The sequence below is a fragment of the Pseudoliparis swirei genome, chromosome 13, assembly GCF_029220125.1.
Source record: "Pseudoliparis swirei isolate HS2019 ecotype Mariana Trench chromosome 13, NWPU_hadal_v1, whole genome shotgun sequence".
Lineage (NCBI taxonomy): Eukaryota > Metazoa > Chordata > Actinopteri > Perciformes > Liparidae > Pseudoliparis > Pseudoliparis swirei.
This window is the reverse complement of record NC_079400.1, coordinates 15,679,350-15,702,331: the sequence shown is the minus strand read 5'-3', so window position 1 is coordinate 15,702,331 and position 22,982 is coordinate 15,679,350. Positions and strand designations below refer to the sequence as shown.

The 22,982-nt window shown below is 45.0% G+C and overlaps 1 protein-coding gene across 4 annotated transcripts in view; it reads right to left on the bottom strand.

The window, feature by feature from the left end:
• dnah9 (dynein, axonemal, heavy chain 9) overlaps positions 1-22,982 on the bottom strand; it is a 155,320-nt gene that overhangs the window by 5,685 nt on the left and 126,653 nt on the right. For all 4 annotated transcript variants that reach the window (XM_056429060.1, XM_056429057.1, XM_056429058.1 and 1 more), the window contains 7 exons: positions 20,185-20,333; positions 17,984-18,111; positions 13,118-13,345; positions 8,993-9,184; positions 8,722-8,913; positions 6,400-6,570; positions 4,345-4,527 (listed from right to left, as the gene is read on the bottom strand). In XM_056429060.1, the coding sequence (XP_056285035.1) occupies positions 4,345-4,527; positions 6,400-6,570; positions 8,722-8,913; positions 8,993-9,184; positions 13,118-13,345; positions 17,984-18,111; positions 20,185-20,333 (1,243 nt within the window). The remainder of the gene's footprint in view (positions 1-4,344; positions 4,528-6,399; positions 6,571-8,721; positions 8,914-8,992; positions 9,185-13,117; positions 13,346-17,983; positions 18,112-20,184; positions 20,334-22,982) is intronic.

Below are 22,982 nucleotides of genomic sequence, written 5' to 3'. Positions count from 1 at the left end.
TTTGAGACTTCTATAAAGCGCTATATAAATCTAATATATTATTATTATTATATTATTATAGAGGACTCATCTCTCTACTGGTCTTGTTAGACCTTAGTGCTGATGAAGGACTCATCTCTGTACTGGTCTTGTTAGACCTTAGTGCTGGTAGAGGACTCATAATCCAGAATGCTGCAGCTTGTGTACTCACTAAAACTAATAAAGATCACATGACTCCTGCATTAGCTGCTCTGCACTGGCTCCCGTAAAATCAAGAATCACATTTAAAATTATTCTCCTCACCTTCAAAGCCTTGATTGGACCACCAGCCACATGAGGTGTGGAACGGTACCAAGCCCTCATACTGATGTACACACAAACACTGATACTAGCGCGCCATGATAAGGAAACACGCTGTAAGATAGCCAAGACAAGAGTAATGAGACACGACTGGTGTCCTTCACCCACTGATACTGGAGCTGATGTACTGCTGATGTATAGATACTCATATTTTACAGTCATAACCATTTTTTCTGATGCTGATCAGCTTCTGTACATACAGTAAACCTGCCACCTCCACAGCACTGACCCCAACACAGCTGCAGCATACTTTCACCAAGGCTAACATTCTATTTATTCCACTATGGAGATCAAATAAGATTATATTTGCTCGTACATTAGTCAATATGACTTTTAAATCACTGATCCGATTTATTGAGACTTGTAGTGTCAGGAGATTGAAGCCTCATGAATCTCTACCCCCCCCCCCCCCCCCTTTCACTTTCCGTTTGGTGTTAACAATGATTCAGGCCCGACACAGAGCCAGACGTCTCATTCCTGTCTGCTCCTCCGTAAGCAAAGTCTCTGAGTCACTCTGACAACGAGACAAACAGAGAAAGGTTTAATTATGCAGCAACACTAATGCAGCAGTTAACCACATCCCAGCCAGCACGGTGAATCATTGGTGTTGAGGATCATTGAGGGTTTTGTGGTTGATTTTGAGGGACAGTTCACTTGAAGTTCATTTGTTTTACATGACACATATTTAGCTTCAGCCCTGCTGGGTCCGAGCTTCAAGGAGGGATCTGAGGAGTCCCAAATAAATGAGGAATACGCCCCATTCGCATAAGATGAACATGACAGGGGAATCACATCAAATAGTGACTGTGCTCGTCTGTTATTTAAATCAATTTCCTGGTGGAATTTTAACCACAGAGGAATTACAGCATAAGGTCTGCTATATGAGACCATATTTAAGTGACATTGTGCAGGAGACAAGAGAGAAGCTTCCTGAAGGGGAGGAAGAGACTCCAGTCAAAAAACATACTTCTTCTCAGACATTAAACGCATATGAATATCATTTGGGACTTACCCTTAATATGAGTATGTCATAACCTGATGTCCATTACAAATACATATCCACTCCCAGAACCTGGCCTGAGAATCAACGTGTTTGATCACTTTCTCAGTATCAAAGTTATTAACTGAAAGTTAATGCAATGCAAACAAAAACTGGTAATAGCTTATTCACCATACTTTTAATGAAATCAATTAGGCCAAAATGTTAACATATATAGGCTAAGAATATGCGGTTCATCAACAAACGTACAGCAGCACATTTGATGAGATTTAAAGGGGTCTTGCTCTCCTGATAGTTTCTTTTTGTAGTCATATTTGTTCCCAGGCATATATATATATATATATATATATATGTTGGTGTTTGCAGGGTAGCATCTTGCACATTTTCACAGCAGAAGTCAGACTTCACAGTGTGCTAATAAATAATAAAGAAAACAAAGAGCTTTTGCCACACATACACTCACAACAATTGGTAACTATGGCTGTAATTATTATTGTGCTGGGGTGAAAGGTTTACACACATACAAGTTACAGGCTCAAAAAACTGGCAACATTAAGATCACACTACCTCTCCCGGATAAATAAATCCAGTCTCACGTAGCAATAAAATACAAGCGCTACCCATCATCCTGTGAGCGTTGAGTAGAGCCCTGACAACTTGTTGAACACAGTGGACGAGTGGACTGCTGCTCCCCTTCATGTCTTCAGACTATGACAGTCTCACAGACAGCAGAAGAATATGGAGCAAAATGGGGCTCCAATGCATTCGGTTGTGCAAACCTCCTACTCACAAGCACGAGGTCTCCTAAGTTGCTTTTTAAAGTGTGCAGATATGCACCATGGAAGGTCTTTATGCTCCGGACCCTCTGGGTCACATGGTAGAAAGACCACATTGACAACAACATTGTTGGCTACACGATGTTGTTGCTTAGCCGTTGTTTCGGGATTATGGAAAGGGCTGTTTCTTTTGTGTGTGTGTATGTGTGTGTGTGTTCATAATAGGTTTCCATGGTAGGTTAGGTCAGACTTCAACGTAAAAGTCCTAAATGAAACTTCCTGAAAATAAGCCTGATTTACTAAGCTTAGTTACACCGCTCTACGATCCAACATCTGAGCGTGTGTATTTGTAGGTGTTTGTGTGTGTGTATGTGTGTAAATTCAACTTTAGCTAATCCTGCTCGCTCAACGCCAAACTAAATTTGAATTGATAACATTTCCAACACCAAATGTCATGCAGTGAATGTAAATGAATTTTAAACTTTTGGTCACGACTATTTTTAAAAACAGTTGTGTGCGAGCCTGTGTGCGTTTTGACCAACAACGAAAAGATTAAAGATTAACTGAAAATCAACTACTGTTACCCTCACAAACAGCTCATCAAGAGCAGTAACCAGGTAGCAGTGGTCGGGCAGCTTGGACTATTAGTATATACATCTGATTGACAGTTTCATGACACACAGGTTCATATGTCATATGCCAGTGATCAACTTAGGCATCTGCGTCTGGCTGGCGGAGGATATACAACAATGATCTCTAGAGTTTAACACTTTATATCAAGGGGAATAAACAGGGGTCTTTCATCTTTGGGTGGACGATATGACCAAATATGGGAAGGGTACACATTTCTGTATTTCATATATTAGGAGACATGAACTCATCATGCCCCCGGGCGATTTCCTGCCTGAACAGAGAACACGTAGTCTGTGACGACTCCAGATGTTACCGCTTGTTCCTCTGCCACCAACAGGCTGTAACATGTTTTATATTAAATTAGTTGGTAACACTTTATAATGACTACATGATATTTAGCATTAGTAAACAGTGATGAGCCTTTAGCATTGTTCCAACATTAACATTCATTAGGGGGCGACTGTGGCTCAGTGGTGAGCAGGGTCAATCAGAGGATCGGCGGTTCGATCCTCGGCTCCGCTAATGTCGCTGTCTCTCCCGCAGCTGTGCATACTGTGTGTGAATGTTAGCTAATGCGGACATAGCTCCTCCCATCAGTGTGTGATGGTAGTGTTAAAGTACTTTGAGTGGCCGGAAGACTACAACAGATCCATCAGAACAGGTCCAGTTACCATTAGTACGCTACTCATAAACACAGTTATGAATGTTTTATCCTTGATTAATACGCTGGTCTATTATGCATTACATGATTGGGTTTTCATACTATATGATTAATGAGAATATTTATGAAACATTTTATTATAAAGTGTTACCAATTAGTTTGACTTAATTGAGACTAATTAATGAGAGTTATTGAGATGAACGTAAGGATTAAGCTTTTCTATTATAATACTTTACTATTCCTAAAATTATACACCTGGGTAAATTGTTAGCTGTCACAACTGATATTACCTCACGTACACTTTGATATGTTCAACTGTAAGAAATGTTCTGAGCCTTTAGTCCAGGAGAACAACAAGTCCTGTGGTCAAGCAGGGACACTCTGAGCCAATGTGTGAGCGCCTTTGAACTGTGGCTCCGGGGGAGAGCGGTCGTCCCGTGACCACAAGGTTCCCGGTTGAATCCCCGCTCTCCCCATAGTGCATGTTGAAGTGTCCTTGAGCAAGGCACTGCACCCCCAGTTGCTCCTCACATGCTTCACGCCTCAATAAGTAAGAATGGGTTTATGCAGAGAAGGATTTACCCACGGAATTGATTAAGTTTATATTTCTTTCTTTTACGTTGGTATATTCAGTGATTAACTAGTTGGTATATTCAGTGATTAACTTGTTGGCATATTCAGTGGTTAACTTGTTGGTATATTCAGTAGTTAACTAGTTAGTATAGTCAGTGGTTAACTAGTTGGTATAGTCAGTGGTTAACTTGTTGGTATAGTCAGTGGTTAACTTGTTGGTATATTCAGTGGTTAACTAGTTGGTATATTCAGTGGTTAACTTGTTGGTATATTCAGTGGTTAACTTGTTGGTATATTCAGTGGTTAACTAGTTGGTATAGTCAGTGGTTAACGTCATGGTTCAGGCGTTTCGGTCTCCTCACCTTGAGTCCCAGGCTGAGCTCACACAGAGAGCGTCTGATCTCCTGTGTGAGGACGTTCATGCGCTCACACTCCTGCAGCGCCACCACCTGGTAGGGAGTCCTCTCCTCTGCCTTCCCCAGCAGCTCGGCCATGTTGAACTCCTCCGGGAGCTTCTCCACGAGCTCCTCCAGCACTGCACGCACCTGATGAGGGGAGTGAGTGGGTGAGTGAATAGGTGGGTGGGTAGGTAAGTGAGTGAGTAAGTGAGTGAGCGAGCGAGTAAGTGGGTGAACTATCAGTACAAAATGTAGTTTGTTCCATGTTACAGTTAAAGAAGTCAAATAGATCCGATGGGTTATCTCTAAGGTGCAGACGCTGACAGCCTGAGAGCGTTACAGTTTGAAATAGACTAAACATTTTCATGAAGATATATTTTGCAAGGCAGCTCTTTGTTTTCAATAACAGCCGAATCCTTCCAGAAGATCAATGCTCACATCATATATTTGAGGGTACGTGGTGAAAGCTAATGCCTGTGTAAGACTTTCCCAAGGCTACAAGCATTAGCGATCAATCAACGGATTAGGTGCCCAACAAAGGATATGAGGTCATCATATCTATGGATTTGTTCAAGTATCTGATCTGGCTTTGGCTTCTGAGCACGTTGAATACCAAGTCACCTCGTTGGTAAACTATACATGGCTGTACACACACACACACACACACACACACACACACACACACACACACACACACACACACACACACACACACACACACACACACACACACACACACACACACACACACACACACACACACACACCTACACACACACACACACACACACACACACCTTAGTAAATCAGGCTTATTTTTTTAAGGAAGTTTCATAAAGGACTTTTAAGAACTCATCACTTTAAAACACTGACACGTATTATCTGATATTAAACATATATTATTAAGCTTAACTCTCTGTAAGATCACCTTGTAATCATGACATTATTGGTTCAAGTCTAAAAAAAATCAGATGCAATATGTGTAAGCAACAAAATTTTCGAGAAAGTGACAGCTACAGACTGGCTGGTCCTCTGGTGTTTACTGTTCTCTCATTTCATTTCAGTGGCTAACGGCTAACTGAGGGTCAAAGTATTTCTTCCTAGAAAACATCAGCCTTTATTCTCAACCTGTTGAGTGGAGGATTGTGCAGGTTACGAGTTCAGATGGAACTGCAACAGGTCAACATGTGTTTGTTACTATTTCTAAATAGTTATAATTCTTTCAGATCGCAGAATAATATGAAGGAAATAAGTCAAAGGTAAACAAAATGTAATCGGATTATATTGTAATTAAAATCCGGTGGATTGATCACACATTTTTCATACAAAAGAGTGTTACTGTTAGGGCTGAAACACATAGTCATTCATGTATTAGATCATTGGCAGAAAATGAGCATAAGCAGCTTTTCTTTGTTAAATATAAAGTATAATCAGGGGACACTTAACTGGTACGCAGGTGCGAAAATAATCAACAACGCGTAATGCCGCTTGTGTTACTTTGCGCCTTTGCGTACTTGACCGATCTGATGTTGATCGTCTCTAACCAGCAGCATGTCATTTCTGTCTCTACGTTTCGCGTTAACACTTCTCGGCACATGAGTAACTCACTGAAAAAGTTATGTGCACCCCTGAGTATAATGTCTTTTCTCTGGCTGTGATTGCTGGTTGAATAAAACAGGACATTTGAAGGCATCACTAGAGGAACGAGGAATCTATTGATTGAGAAAATAATTGGTATATTAACAGATGATGAATATTGTTCATCATCTCGGCCTCACAGACCCAACGAAGGCAAATGCAATGATACAGAATGCCTCCAACTCTTTGGCATCAGTTTGAAAATGCCGATGCCTTCATCAACCCTTTTCCCAGTTTGTTGCAGAGGACCAGAGCCCCGACCTCAACCCCATCCAGCACCGACGGGATGAACCGGAACACTGACTGGGATGTTCACAATCCCCTCCTGGTGTAATGTTTGGCTGTCCACATACTTTTGGACGTTACACATTAAATACTGACCTTTTCCTCTCGGGTGGTGCCTCCACCCTCACCGACTCCTCCGTCCCGGGGCTGCATCTCCAGTACCGTGCGAAAGAGCTTCTCAGAGGTCTGCGTGAGGAAGCCGATCTCAGCGTTGGGATGGAGGCCGTACAGGTAGGGCGACTCGGCGGGGAGGGCTTGGTCTATGTACTGGAGCGGAGTAAATATCAGAAGTCAGTAACACCTTCATAGTCATCTTACAGCTTCACCCAGGTTCATGGAATTTTGCAAGAAATGCACGATTTTAAAGTTTGGTGTTTCCAAAAGTCATGAATTTAAAGTTTTAATTATTCCGGATAATAAAAGACATGTTCATCCAGTTTCTTTTACCTGAACAGGACAGCATTGAAACATTTGGTCTAGATGATTTTATAAACAGCAGAAAGACAGAAATGCTTTGGATTTCTCAGATGGTTCTTCTAATGTTCTGCTGACGAAGGACAGGAATGAAGGCATAGACATGAAGAGATGTTTCTGGGTGAGATTCAAACACACAGGATCAATTGGCAGACTGTTAATGACCATAACCAGAAGGCATTTCCATCTGCTGGTCCGTAATGAATATCAATATGCGTTTAAGTTAGTGCAGATGAAAGTGGAAGCTCAAGTGAAAAAGGCTGCTTCTTGTGGGGCACTTACATTATATAAAAAAGATGGAAAATAGATTGGCCTTTATTACAGAGACACTTTGTCGCCCGCCTGTTTGATCTCCTCTGTACTGGCTGGCTAACTTTTGCAGATTGCCTCCACCTGTATATTGTTAGAGGGTATATTAATATAATATACCTGTATATTGTTAGAGGGTATATTAATATAATATACCTGGATATTGTTAGAGGGTATATTAATATAATATACCTGTATATTGTTAGAGGAGTTTCCTTCCTACTTTGTGCCTCTTCCACAACTCTTCCCTCCTAAATATCCTGTACGTTTGCTCAGATGGTTTTGAGGAGGGCGAGGGCCTAGTGGACCCCCGGGGCCCCGAAGGCCTGTACAGCCCTGCTCTCGGCCCCCATCTCAACCACCGTGCCCTTGGCTGTGTGGTGACAGCCCAGTGCAGGAGCCTCGATGACAGCCAGCACGTGCCCGCTGAGCATCACCCAGACTGGGGCAGAATGAAATACAAGTGGCACCTCCCGCTCCCTCTGCCTCCCCGGGGACCTTGTGGGAGGCATCTGGACTGCCACCTTTTCTGAACCACTGTTTTAATATTCATATTCATATTCATGCTGAAGAAACAAACCCCCCAAAACACTCCAGATTTAAAACTGAAATGAGCACAATAGGCTGGCTCTTTGAGGTTGAGACATAATACATGAACATGGTGCACTGCAGCAGTTGAGACCACAACCTACCACATGTCTGATTTCATCCTGTCAATCAAGGTTTGTGTTCAATGATGAATAACACTGTACGAGCGACACTGTGGGGTGAGGCAGTGAGCTCGTGATGTCGCAACTCTGACGTTCTCTACAGCACGGTCAGCTGGAACCAGTCAACAGCACAATGGTGATCACACTGGGGACAACAAGAGGACTTCCTCCAGTTTGAAGTAGTAAATGTGCGTGTCAGGTTGAACTGTCGCCCTGCCTAATGCTATATGATGGTATTGATGCTACTGTAGGGAATGGTTTGGTCTTGTATGTTCTTCCTGTCTTTATTCACACGAGGATCTTGTAAACAATCCTTCATAGCGTTGACACAATCTGGGGGCCTCGTTAAGCTGAAAGCCTCACTGGGTGTGAGGGATTTACTCTCCTCCAGCCCTCCAGCAGCTCGTGGCTAGTTGCTGACTGTGTGTGTCTGCCGGTTGGTGCAGGTAGTGTGCGCTGAGTTTCTCAGAGTGATACAAACAGCCGACAGGTGTGGCTCTAGACAGGGACTGCTGTTGTTTGTCCTGGGGCATGCTGGGAAAGGCTCGCCCACTTACTACAGCGCGACATAGCTGATGGCAAAACATGTAATCTTCACACCATTTTGTAGTGCATGGATATGAATCATTTGTGTTTGGGACTCAACCCAGCAGCCATAACCCAGAGGGGAAGCAATCTACTGCTTCCACTGCTTTCAGCTAAAAGCGGCACGACGCACAGCAGCTGCTCGTGGAAAGGTGTTCCATGTCTTCTGTATCGGGCATCAGCTTCACTTTTACACACATATTGTCAACAAAACAAGAGTTTAAGCCAAAATAAAACACGTCAAGTTGCCCGTAACACCTGCACAGAGGCTGCAGACCTTGTATGTGAATTGACTTTTCAAGTAATCTAAAGGCTATGTTTTGGTGTGCGTCCGCCTCACCAGGTGGTAGCCGTTGTAGTCCATGTTTCCAGGTAAGGGGAATCCAGGTGCCAGGTGCAGCTCTCCCTCCATCATCTCCGGTTTGATAAATTCCTCCAGGTAGGTCCGACAGAGACGGCGGTCCCAGTCGTCCGTGATGTGACCCCCGTACATGATCTCGCCAAACAAGTAGCGCAGGTCATCATAGGGCACCTGGTAACCAGAGCGGTGGTGTTCAGTTGTGTCTTTGCAATCTAACACCCAGGAATGAAATGAAAACAGAAAGCTCTACCTTGGGATTGGCCTCCAAGTAGTTGTAAAGAACATTGACAGAAATGGTGAGGTCTCCAGTGTTGAAGGGGTAAGACCGGTTCCAGCCCTGAGGACCAAACTTCCTCCTCTCGGCCACCACCGCATGGAAGTAGCACAGGGCGAACACGATACTTTTGAACTCATTCTCCCGCGCACACATCTCCAGCGTGTCCTGCAACACAACAACACAAAGAGCCTCTTCAAGTGTACAGCTGCATCAGCTCCAGGTACCAGGATGTGACAGGTGACGGTGTTGATCTGGTCAAATCCCCCATGATGCCGGATAGACAACGAGAGGACTCATGAAGCCGACCATGAGATTCAGCGAAGCCTGACTAACACACACGCACACACGCAAACACACACACTCACAGACACACACACACTCTGACACACACACACACACCCCGTTTGAGAGACTTTGTTAATATTCTGCTCGGTACTCCTCTGCTCAAGCCAGCTGAAAGAGTTGCACAGCCTCCCTTATTCATGACCGCTGGACTGAAGAGAGAAGACTGCAGAGGAGGACACACACACACACACACACACACACACACACACACACACAGAGAGAAAAATATCCCTCAATATCTCTGAACTGACGGATGTGATATGATAAACTCAACAATCAGATTCAGCGAACAGGGAGTTGCACATCTTGAACGGCATATTTCACACAAGTATTGTACAAATGTTTTCAGAGTAAAAACCACAACCATAGTGCCAGACTTTTAACTTCAGCCCCCCCAGACTCGTCGTATATCTTCTGGGGCAATCAGCAGTGGATCTCTCAGTGAAAAGGTCAAGAGGGAAGAAAGTGTCATTTCTCTGGCTTTAGCCACGCGGTGGGCTATTACAGAGAGTTAAGCCCAGCATTGATTAGCTTTCAGAGTACACATGACTGGAATACCGTCCTTACCTCAGTGGCGCTGGCAGTGGGTGCCAGCACAGAGCGCTTATCAGGCAGATAGACATCGGCAAGCTAAGGATGGTGAAAATGGACCGCGAGGAAGCTGAGCACTCAGGTAATGCTGCAGAGGAAGATGCATTGGCACGACGCATGGGGGTAATGGGAGGGCTTCGATAGAGAGGAGCACTGATAAGGGGAGAGAAGGGAGAGGCCACTGCAGTGCACTGATCCAGAGGAACACTCACAGGTTTCATGTGATCCCTGTCCTCATGTAGTGGGCCAACGTCTCCCTGCAGGATGGACCCACTCACCGGTGTGATGCCTTCACGTCTCCGTGGGCCAGAGGCCGTTCCACAGAGAGTGAAAGGTGACTCTCCCCATCTGCTTGCTGCTATATTTATGCAAATTGGCAACTTGATGAGAAATCTGGAGGGAAAATGTCCACGTGTTGCCTCAACTGCCACTCATGGCAAACAGAGAAAATAAGTCCTTCAATAGCCCTCTCAGATTAAAGCTTCATGAGCACTTTAAGTGCTAATGGAATCACTTCTTAGAAAACAGTGCATCTTCAGATGTGACCTTGTGCTCCTCTCATGGGTCATGAGTCTAATGTTGAAAATGATCACTGATACATACATATATATATATATATTAGAGATGCTCCGATCAGCATTTTTGGGGCTGATCACCGATTACCGATCACCAAAATCATGATCAGCCGATTGCCGATCACTGCCGATCACAGAATGGCAGGGGAATGGTAATCTTTTATCTTTTATCCGACATCGCCGCAGACCCCTGACGCCTTTTACGAGAGCCGATCCCCACCCTGGCGACACGATGCGGTTGGGGCGCACTGAGGACAGTCCGCCCCGGTCGACAATTGCGCCGGAGCAGGGGGCCCCACGAGGAGAGAGGGCACAGCAAGTACTATGTCCACGGCCCCGGGAAGAGGCGAGGTCCGGGCGTTGGTCGCTGTAAAGCACGCGGCCGAAGCCCACGAGCCACCTTCGCCCCGAGGCTTTCCAAGCCGACCAAGAGCCGGTCGCAGCGCACCGCGACGGAGAAAATGCGCCCGGCGAGGGCCAGCTGGCAGAGTGCAGAGGTCCAACGAGGGGATCCTCACGCACCGAGCGGCGTCTCTGTCCCGCCGAGTTGAATCCCCCGAGCAGACTGCGCGGGCCCCACCCGTTTACCTCTCAACGGTTTCACGCCCGGTTGATCTCTCTCTTCAAAGTTCTTTTCAACTTTCCCTGAAGGTACTTGTCGACTATCGGTCTCGTGCCGGTATTTAGCCTTAGATGGAGTTTACCACCCACTCTGGGCTGCATTCCCAAGCAATCCGACTCCGAGAAGACCGGAACCCCGGGGCGACGGGGGCCGTTACCGGCCTCACACCGTCCATGGGATGAGCCTCGAACAGAAGGACTCAAAACCCCGAGCGACACTGGGCAAGCGATCTTCCATACGCCACATGTCCCCAATCCACCCGTCGGACGGGGATTCGGCGCTGGGCTGTTCCCTCGCCGCTATATGTATATATATATATATATATATATATATATATACTAGGGCTGTGAAACGATCACAATTTTTAATCGGGTTAATCACAGGTTTTTGTGGATTAATCATGATTAATCACATATTACCGATATTCTCGGTATATTTTGTGAGAACATAGAGATTTATGACAAAAGACGGATATATACATTCATACATTCTTCTATACAATGGTGCTGCAACTCAGCAGTTATTTAGCAGTTTTCTTCCATATGGAACATTAATACATCTTCATCCTAAACAGAATGTTTAACCCTCCTGTTACCTTTCGGGTCAATTTGACCCCATTCAATGTTTAATGTCGGTGTTCTTTGGGGTCAATTTGACCCCAGGCTGTTTTTCACTGTGTCAAACATATAAGAAATATCAACTTTTTTATTTATTTAAAGGGCTATTTAGGTAGTCAACAAACAAACATAAAGTACCTCACACTTAAACTTGGGAAGCAATATTAATTCTAATAATTTTCTGGAGGTTTTAATTGCTGGGGTCAAATTGACCCCGAGGGTAAAATATGTTAGTAAATGTAAAGGTAACAGGAGGGTTAAACAGAACATTTTTCTCTTGTTTGTCAACCATTAACTCCACCGTGATACAATCTAAAGGCCTCTAGTCTTCCTTTAGCAGCTGCTGAGGCAAACTGACTGTGTGGGTTTTCTTCATGAACTGGGCCGTGATGAAAGGGACGGCGGGGACACCGTTGCAAAGCTGAAACCTCACCGGTCCGGACACGGACAGGTGGACAGATTGACAAGTGACTTTTTTTTTTGCTCGGTCCCGATGCGCGCGCACGGAGCTCTGTGGCGCGCGAGACGGAGATCGATAAGTGTTAACGCAACGCGAAGAGACAGAGATGACATGCTGCTGTGGAGATACGATCAACAACAGACGTTTAGTTTAATAAAAGAACAAAGACGTGCTCTAGAGAACATGTCAGGGGGCGGGCCAATCTTTTTAATGTCATGCGATCTACCAACACTACGCCGCGATCGACTGGCAGGTCGCGATCGACGTGTTGAGACCCCTGATCTACAGGAAGTAAAAGTCGGAAGGATCATTACCGATGAACAGCACGACCGTCTGCATGAGAGCGGACATAGTTCAGATTGAAGTGGTGTATTGGAAGCTCATTTTGCAAGTGACTTTTTTTTTGTCCCGACGACCAACAACAGACGGATTGGAAGCTCATTCTGCGCATGCGTTAAATGCGTTTAAAAAAAATAACTAGTTAAACCTGTAATTGAATTAACTGAGTTAACGCGTTATTTTTCACAGCACTAATATATACACACACATACACACTAACCCTCCACAGAGGTCTACCAAATCAAACTGATTATCTATTATATGATAATTATGATGAAGACTGAAAAGATTTCTAAAGGAAATACTCATGTTAAGGAAGTAATGATATGATTTGAATGGACCGTTACAATCTAAAAGGCCCTTTCAGCTATTGAAACACATAGTTCATGTCATTCAGAATTGGAATGTAATGAAATGACTGGTCGGCAGCACGTGAACGTTGTATCTGTCTGAGTTGAGGCTGGTTTAAAGCTGAATGAATAGATAGTGTTTTGGCAGTGGCTAAATGGCTCTAGTTATTCCTCATCAGATCCAGCCTCGGTGTGGTACCTGGGTGAAGTTGTCGAGGGCCTTGTGCAGGTTGGCGTGCATGCCAGTCGGTGGTTCATTGGTGATCTTGATGGAGTTCTCCAGGATGCCCTGCGGGATGATGTGGCCCTCGGGGGTGGAGGAGGGCTCTGCACTTACAAACACCCTGAAGTTTTCGTGGCTTCCCTCTGCGTGCTGTTCCAGAAGCTTCTCCAGAGAACCCAGCCAGCGAGCCACCAAGTGGATGTTCTACAGGAAACAGGATCAGCAAATAAAGGGTTAAAAAGGAGGAGAGTGTGTTATCGGTGGGCGCCAGGCTAGTTGTTAGGCAACATGAATTCTCCTCTGAGAGGCTCAAGAGCCTAATCTACACACAGATAATGTTTCTGTTGGATATCTGAGACGCTCTGGGTTTCAATGGAGAACACATACCAGCTCATTGCGCTGCTCGATGCTGGAATCGCTCATATCATTTATGTTTGTTTGACAACTAGCAAAAAGGAGCAATTAAAATGTGGCACATTCTCCTCTCTTCACTTTGACTTTGATGTGCCACCAAATGAAATGCTACATAGCACCAGAAACCCATTTCTAGGGTTTAGCTTCTAACTGCAGCCGCTCTGCACTTGTACTATCACACATGCATCATGGAGGAGCTCAATGTTCCATCTCAACTGTCCCGACACTTACAGGATCTCCTGTGAATGATAAGAAGTCAGCCAACAGAGCCCCCCCCCCACACACACACACACATCTCACACTGCCCATTCCTTAAATCTAATTGCAGCACTAATAATTTCAGTCATTAACGGGACACGTCAGGGGGAGGAACGTACATTGTTGGGAGAGTCGTTGAAAGAAAAAGAAAAAGAGGAGAGAAAAGTTGTACACTCCATGAGAGAAGTCCGGTAGGAGCTGGAAGCTGAGAAGGGGATAAGTTAGTTTGCATCCTAATGCCTCATGAGAATAATGGATGGTTTATAAATTAAAAGTCTAAATTCAAGCACTTTTTCATTAAGCCAGTACAAGCCCTCCTCTGTGCATGTAAAGAGTTTGGCAATAAAGAGAGCCAACAGAGAGTCACAGACTGCCTCAGAACTTGTCACTGTAATGAAACCATTCATCCTGTGGCTGCAAGGGGAGAAGGGGGGGGGGGGGTGGAGGAGAGAGAGGGAGAGAGAGAGAGAGACCAGCAGCCCCACAGATGCAACAAACAAGATAGAGCAGCAGACACTACTTTATGGCTTTTTAATTAACTTTCAAGTGCAAAATGTTTTTGTTCCCTCAATGTCTTCTTGACAAGGGCCTTCCAGCCCCTGTGACGACGGCACTGATGCTGCATCACAGAGTCACCTATTTACATAATCATATACAAGTTGAAGCTGAAACCCATTAGAAGACACCACTGGCAAGGTCTTTAATGCATCGCTATCACAAACAACCGGAGGGACACACAACGGCACATGGAACTGGATGTCACGCACGCACGCACACACACACACAGACACGCACACAGACACACACATAGACACACACACATGCAGGTGCACACACAAGATATTTTCTTTTCTCCCAAGCAGAAGGACATCCGTCAAGGAGCCTCCAGCTGTGAGGAGCCGTCAGACGCAGGAACACAGCGAGCAGCGCTGAGGGACAAACGGACGCCTCTGACAGCGAGACACAATCCAGATTTTAAAATGTTCAAATATTCAGGACACAGTTTGAGTGTGAAGGCTCCGGTTCAATCTCACTTCATAGCAGTCATAACACATTCCTAAGAGTGTTGCTGTAGTGATCTGTCAATTCATTTGTAGAGCCCGCAATCACAAATGTGTCTCAGAGGGCTTCGCGACATGAACAGCAGAGGCCTGTCCGAGGGCCCTCACATCAGTTCAGGAACAACTCTTTCATTCATCATGTAATGGCTGAAAATACAGCATCCCATCAGAGCTAAACACACTGCACATTAGGGAACCGCATGAAGAAAACATCTTCACCCATGGACGACACATGCACAGCATTTAGAAACAGGCTTCACACTGCCACAGAAACTGTTTCCAGGGGACCCTTTAAAGTGATGCACACGGCTGCACCGAACCTGCCGTTAGCCGTGTGCTTCTTATTAGCCTGCCGGTTCAAATAAACAGAGGGGGGTGCACTCAGAGCAGACGGCTGGTGGTGATGTGAGCAGAGACGACGTCCCATCAGTGACCTTAAAATAATGCTACATGATGCTCACAACCAAAGGGGACCTGGTGGAGTGGAGGCTCTTTCCCCCATTCTGTGGCTGTTGGTGCTGCAGCTCTGTGTCACAGCTCCCAGCCTCTCATATTCACTCTCTGGTTGCTCTGGCTCAACCATCCCGTTATTGGAAGCCGTTCCCTTCATTGCCCTGCAGCACATCTTCTGGACCATTTCCACTCACTCTCTGCCACCATCCTTTTCCTGCCTGAGCTAGCCTGCATGATCCCAGCCAGACCCTCGGACGCTAGCCGGACCCTCGGACTCCAGCCGGACCCTCAGACTCCAGCCGGACCCTCAGACTCCAGCCGGACCCATGAACTTCAGCCGGACCCTCAGACTCCAGCCGGACCCTCGGACTTCAGCCGGACCCATGAACTTCAGCCGGACCCTCAGACTCCAGCCGGACCCTTAGACTCCAGCCGGACCCTTAGACTTCAGCCGGACCCTCAGACTTCAGCCGGACCCTCAGACTTCAGCCGGACCCTCAGACTTCAGCCGGACCCTCAGACTCCAGGCGGACCTCTTTCAGAAAGGTCCGGAGATCTTTTACAGTACCGACTTGTCTCTGACTTGTGTTGATGAACAGTTGGAAAAAAACTAGTAGAAAAGTAGAACAGTAATGCTGTAGTCAGCAGCTTCTCCCATATCAACTCCATTACAAATAATATCACATGTTGCTTAATAGTATTGACTCATTCTCTCTGAGCTCATTTCAGGCAGAATGAGATGGTTTTCATTTGGGTTTGTAAACTCAACATTCAAAGCTGGCCCGGTGTCCCCTAGTGGGTCTTAAGGGACAATTGACATTGTTCCATTTAATCCTAACCCATAGTATCCCCATAGTATAAGAAAGGATCATCAGTAAGTAAATGGACTTCCGACCACTCAAAGCACTTTAACACATGTCATCATTTGCCCATTCACACCCATTCACACCCTGATGGGAGGAGCTACCTGCCCATCAGGACTGAACTCATTCAGAGTCCCACCCATTCATACACATCGACATGGACTAGCGGAGCCGGGGATCGGACCACCAATTCTCTGATTTAATCTATTCCTGATCCAAGGTTGCCTCGATGTAAAAAGAATAGCTAAGCTGACGGGTTCTTCCTTCAGACCGGTTCAGACTACACTATTCTTTTGTCTGGACAGTCACAGCATCAGGCAACCGGAGAGGAATCACCATGACTCAGCCGAGAGAGGTGACCAATCAGAGCTCGATATCTTTCACGAGCAGCATGGTGTCACCGGGAAGGAGGTTCTAGAAACCCACTTCTGGGAACAAGAATATAAACTAACAGATACTGGCTGTCATACACAACAACAGAGGAAAAGGAGCTCCTGGGCAGGCGAAGGTTACAGCGCCTGCCACAGAACCACGACGCTCCCCGTTCCCGATGTAAAGTCACATTGCCGTGACATTGTCTCTCTGCTCTCTGATGGGGAGGCTTTAGCAGTGAATGTGCAGAGAGGCTGCTGAGTCTAAGCCACTCCATTCCCACTCCCTGGCCCATGTGGGATATTCAACTCCAATCTGCCCGATTGATTGCCTCTCCTCCCCCACTCTCCCTCCCTGTTTGCTGCTTTCAAAGTTTCTGCATGTCTGTCTCCGAGGCCCATCTGAGCAGGAGCTACTGTTCTGCAGTGTAATTACCCATCAGCCCTGTGCTGATGGCAGCGCAGAGTAAAGGTGGACTGGGAGGGGGATTGGGAGGTGGATAGCTGCAACCAGAAGGTGAGGAGGGGGGATAGCAGCTTAGCGAGAAAGGTGGGAGGATACGACGATGTGGTCTGAAGACGTGAGTCGTGTGTGTCGGAGTGAGAAGGCGGGAAGAGGAAGAACAGACGAATGGAGATAGAGCATTATAGGAGATGAATATGACCCCCCCCCCCCGTGCCCCTCCCCCTACCTGGCCAGGAGCACGGGGGTGGACAAACAGACAGCTGATGATGAAGCGAGTGGGAGGTCGGTTGCCAGGGGGACGAGGCCTTTTTAAGCCTATCGATTGAGATTCTTAAGCAAAGGTAATTAAACAACTGCTTGTCTTTGGTATCCTGGTTCTGGAGCAGAGACCTTTTTGTGTGTGTGGGGGGGGGGGGGGGGGTAAGGGTTGGTTCTACCAGCTGTGTGAGTTAAATGAAAAGGCTGTCCCGCAGCGCCCCGTCTGCGGTTCATGTCTATCGATACCTTCCATTAAAATTACACCGAGGTTTCCACTTAAAATGCAAACGCTGGCCTGGCCCTCCAGATTTTTTCATGCCGACAAACCTGGGAGGAAAGTAATCATCCCACGGAGTGTGCCATGAAAAACAATGTGATAACAACAAATACCTCCTAAACCACTCGACACTAACTGAACCCTGTATTCATTCTGATAATTGTGTTTTAGATCAATGCTTTTTGTCAGTGTCTGTATGACCATCATTATTGCTCCTTTGGTCCGAGGTGCATGGCCAATGGAGCGGTGAACAATCAGACACATCACACATTCATGTTGGTGTTCACGATAATTGGATCTACTCAATATGAGTATTCTCAGTGATGAGAGTGAAATACACAGCCATGTGTATTGTGCAATATGCTTCATGTGAGCTATTGTTGACAGTGTTGTACGGTGTATGTTTATGGTTGTACTGTACCTGTAATATCACCCAGTGGCCATTTCTCGCTGCCAAATCGAGAGCTTGTTCAGCGATGACCTCCTGACCCTGACCCAAAGAAACATTGTGGAGGTTCTTGTTGTCAAATGTGAAACCCAGTCTCTTCCCTGAAAGAAAACATAAAAGTAACATTTCAAACAAAAAATACTTCAGACACATTATTATAACTATAATTAAAATTGTTGTCTGAAAAAACATGCTTATTTTAGATGAGAAGATCACTGTAATTAGTTTGTTAGCAGCACTCACATGCTATATGATATAAGGGTCGCACAAAATATTGAGACAGGAATATATTTGTAATACTTGGAATCCGTTATTGATACACTGGCTCCAAATATCATTACTTTAATAGAACACGTAGGTGGCCCTAACAGCCGTGTTGGGACGGAGGACAAGAAAGCAGTTAGCTATGCTAGCATCTTTAGCATGGAGGTCATGTGGCTACTCCAACCACACTAACCCAGACCTGAGAGTCAGCCTGGCACATGAACAGCGTATGGAGGAGACGTCAGTGGAGAAGATGAGGAGTCTAGGAGGCATAGCAGAACCTTTCTGAACCCATTTGAACCCCAGAAGGCCAGCTTTGGTGATCTGACATGAGAGCGATGGCACATTGGCAGGCTACCATCACAATGTGTTGAAGAGGCACTTTGTTGTATAAAGTTTCATCTCAGTTGTCAATTCCTGTGAAATCACAGTGCAGGGAATAAATACCTAATTCCTGCTTTTTGCATTGGTATGTTGTCCTTTTAAAGATAATGTACTGTGGATAGTTGTCTTGCTATCGAGTATCTCTGTATCATGATTCTCATGGGCAAGGTATCGTGAGAGTTAAAGTGCACGGCAGCTGGACCCTCACGGGATCTCGTGACATTCTGACCTGCTACAGCTGTACTGAACACGCAGAGATAATGACCTTCTCATCTAATTCTCAGTCAGACAACATTTCCCCAAAAGTCACAGTCTGCGCTTATCATCATAATCAGCAGATGACTTAAGTCAAACATTACAATTCTTTGAACAGTTTCATTAAAACTCCAACCCATTAGGGAGCGTTGGTCCCCTGCAGACATACTACATCACACCCTCTATCTAATGAGAATACCAATGAGGAAGCCAATAGTCACAGCGATAATGAAAAAGCACCTCATTGTGGTTCAGTGTATGATGTGCTCCCTCTACATCTGCACCGATTGGTTACTTTTAGCTTTGAAGTGATTGACTGCTCAAAGTGAGAGTGTTGATAATCCATAATCACAGCCCCTACAGGCAGTTCCAGTAGGACTGCTTCCTCTTATCGCATTAGGAGAGGATGGTGGGTTTCCCTGGGGCTGAAGGTCTGGCTGTGGCTCATGGCCCACCTGCTGCTGCTGAGATCCAAGTCTTTGTAATCTTGCGGCATCTCGAATTTGGAATGACTGCATTTGACATTTGTCATGCTGATATGAATATGTGGTACGGATTCATTGGGTTAAGAGGGTATATTAAGCAGGAACAGAAATCCAAGAAAGTCCACCCAGACTAAAACCGTGAATTAATAACAAATGCAAAAATACTGAAATGTGAAAATATATGGGGACTCGCTGGTAGTAGTAACACTGTTGAAAATCTCTTTGTTCCAGTAAACTGATACAATCCCTGAAATCTGAATATTTAATACGTCTGACTTCAAAATACCCTCAGACTGAATTATCTGGCAGCAGATTCAGTGTCCAGCAGTAATGATGCATTCCAGGTCAGTAAAAAATATGAGTCTTTTGGCATAATTGTGGTTAAAAATCAAAACAGCATGTCCTGATGTCTTTACATTACTCATACAGGGTTGTAAAGTAACTCTAAACCCATTGACATGTACTTTCTGCTGGCCCGAATACACCAGTGGTGTTGTCTCATATATTAGTGACCTTTAGTATAATTCCTTCAATCTACCCAGAGCCCGTTGTGCATTGGCAGTGATGGCTGATATCACAGCAGAGACACAGCAGAGTGTGGCTCGACTGCAGTGGGTCTCACAGTGTAACTCATGCATGCAGCCATGCCTTCTTTGGACTTCAATAGGCTATTTCACGAAAAACCTGCACAGATACATTGGCAATATGTATGCTGTGATAAAAGTTCTGAACACTCTGAGGCTGAATTTGACGGCTTATTAAACATAAAACAACAGAGAGCATTACCGTGTTTCTCCACATCCTTCAAAGGGTCAACTCCTGGGGAGAGAATGAAGCACATGGGTGTGGCTGGACCCGACTCTTCAAAGGAGGCCGCGAAGTCCAGTGCTCTGCCAATCACGTACTTGCTTCCCAGTTTCTCCTCTACAAAGTCTCTGCAGGGAGAATATGACTCAGTTCTCCTCCACACATATTTTATTATCTTTGACTGACAAGCAGAATGAGTTAAAGAGTAGGATTCTTCTGGAGTGCATTAGACAGACAGCTGCTTATATAACTGCAGATGAACTCTCGTCACGACTGTGATGTCAGAGGGTCGTTTCAACCTCTCCAGAGTAAATCCTTCAGCCTTTAAAACAGCATGGCTCTCTTACTTAATGGCAGCAGATAAAGGACTCATCTCTGAACTGGTCTTGTTCGACCTTAGTGCTGCATTCGACACCATTGACCATGACATCCTATTACAGAGACTGGAGCAGTCGATTGGCATTTCAGGCACCGCACTAAGTTGGTTTAAATCCTATTTATCAGATCGATCTCAGTTTGTATTTGTAAACGATGACGCCTCGATAACCACCAACGTTAATCACGGAGTTCCACAAGGTTCTGTGCTTGGACCAATTTTATTTACCTTATTCATGCTTCCTTTGGGCAATATTATTAGGAAACACTCCATAAACTTTCATTGTTATGCAAATGATACTCAACTATATCTATCGATAAAACCAGAGGAGACCAACCAACTCGGTAAAATTCAAGCATGTCTTAAAGACATAAAAACATGGATGACCTGCAACTTCTTGATGTTAATCTCAGACAAAACCGAAGTAATTTTAATCGGCCCTGAGCACCTCAGAGATCAATTATCTGGTGATGTGGTTTCTGTAGATGGCATTGCTCTAGCATCCAACACCACTGTAAAGAATCTTGGCGTTATCTTTGAGCGGGACTTGTCCTTTAACTCCCACGTAAAGCAAATATCAAGGACGGCATTCTTTCATCTACGTAATATTTCAAAAATCAGGCACATTTTGTCTCAAAAAGATGCAGAAAAATTGGTTCACGCGTTCGTTACTTCGAGACTGGATTACTGCAACTCCTTATTATCAGGCTGCTCTAATAAGTCTCTTAGGTCCCTCCAGTTGATCCAGAATGCTGCAGCACGTGTTCTCACTAAAACTAAGAAAAGAGATCACATTACTCCTGCACTAGCTGCTCTGCACTGGCTCCCCGTAAAATCAAGAATCACTTTTAAAATTCTTCTCTTAACCTACAAAGCCTTGATTGGTGATGCTCCATCATATCTTAAGGAGCTTGTAGTACCATATTGCCCCACTAGAGAGCTGCGCTCACTAAATGCGGGACTACTTGTAGTTCCTAGAGTCTTAAAAAGTAGAATGGGAGCCAGAGCCTTTAGTTATCAAGCTCCTCTTTTATGGAACCAGCTTCCAATTTCAGTCCGGGAGGCAGACACAGTCACCTCATTTAAGAGTAGACTTCAGACTTTCCTCTTTGACAGAACTTATAGTTATAGTTAGTCCTTGATATGCTGCTATAGGCTTATAGCTGCCGGGGGACGTTTTAGGATGCACTGAGCACCTATCTCCTCTTTTTTCTCTCCTTAGGGATGAATTTTCATCTCTCCATCACACATTACCAACTCTGCTTTCTCCCCGGAGTCCTTTTGACTTCACATAATCATCAATGTAATTGTCAATTTTAATACTTGGTTGCAAATCCTTTGCAGTCAATGACAACCTGAAGTCTGGAACCAAGAGACATCACCAGACGCTGGGTTTCATCCCTGGTGATGCTCTGCCAGGCCTCTACTGCCACTGTCTTAACTTCCTGCTGCTTCTTCGGGCATTTCCCCTTCAGTTTGGTCTTCAGCAGGTGAAATGCAGCTCCATTGGATTCAGGTCATGTGATTGACTTGGCCATCGCAGAACATTACACTTCTTTGCCGTAGAGGCCTGACAGAGCATCACCAGGGATGAAACCCAGCGTCTAGTGATGTCTCTGGTTCCAGACTTCAGGTTGTCATTGACTGCAAAGGATTTGCAACCAAGTATTAAAATTGACAATTACATTGATGATTATGTTAGTTTGTCCAATTACTTTTGATCCCTCAAAAAGGAGGGCCCACATATAAAATGTGTTGTAATTCCTACACCGTTCACCTGATGTGGATGTAAAGACCCTCAAATTAAAGCTGAAATTCTGCTCTTAAAGAACATCGTGATTGTTTCATTCAAAATCCATTGTGGTGGTGTACAGAGCCAAAAGAATGAAAATTGTGTCATTGTCCAAATATGTATGGTCCTGACTGTATGTTCTATGGTACAGCAATACACAGTTAGCATCAAGGATATTTTGATGGATGAATCAAAATTACATGTTTTAAACTTGATTTTAGATGCTTTCATGATGTTGCCAGCTCTAACTGTTGTCAATAAAAACTATATTCATAACTATCTTTAACCAGGCATGAGTCACACCACTAATATATATATATATAGGCCTGTTACATAGAGGGCAGCTGCAGCCGCCTGTACATGCGGTAGTATAAAGCAGTTCATTTCAGTGCACTATGTTCACCGGCTGGGCTCTGAGGGCTCAGCAAAGCGTTTTAGGAGAACAGCTTCCTGTCCTGGGTCTGCACGGGGCTCATGAGAGTGGACCAACACGGTGCAGGAGGTCATAAAACAAAACAAAGATTCCAAAATGCTCTGAAGAGCTGAGAAAGATGTAGAGTGTGGCGACTACTCCCTTGAGGGTTCTATTACACATAGTCCTTTTGTCAG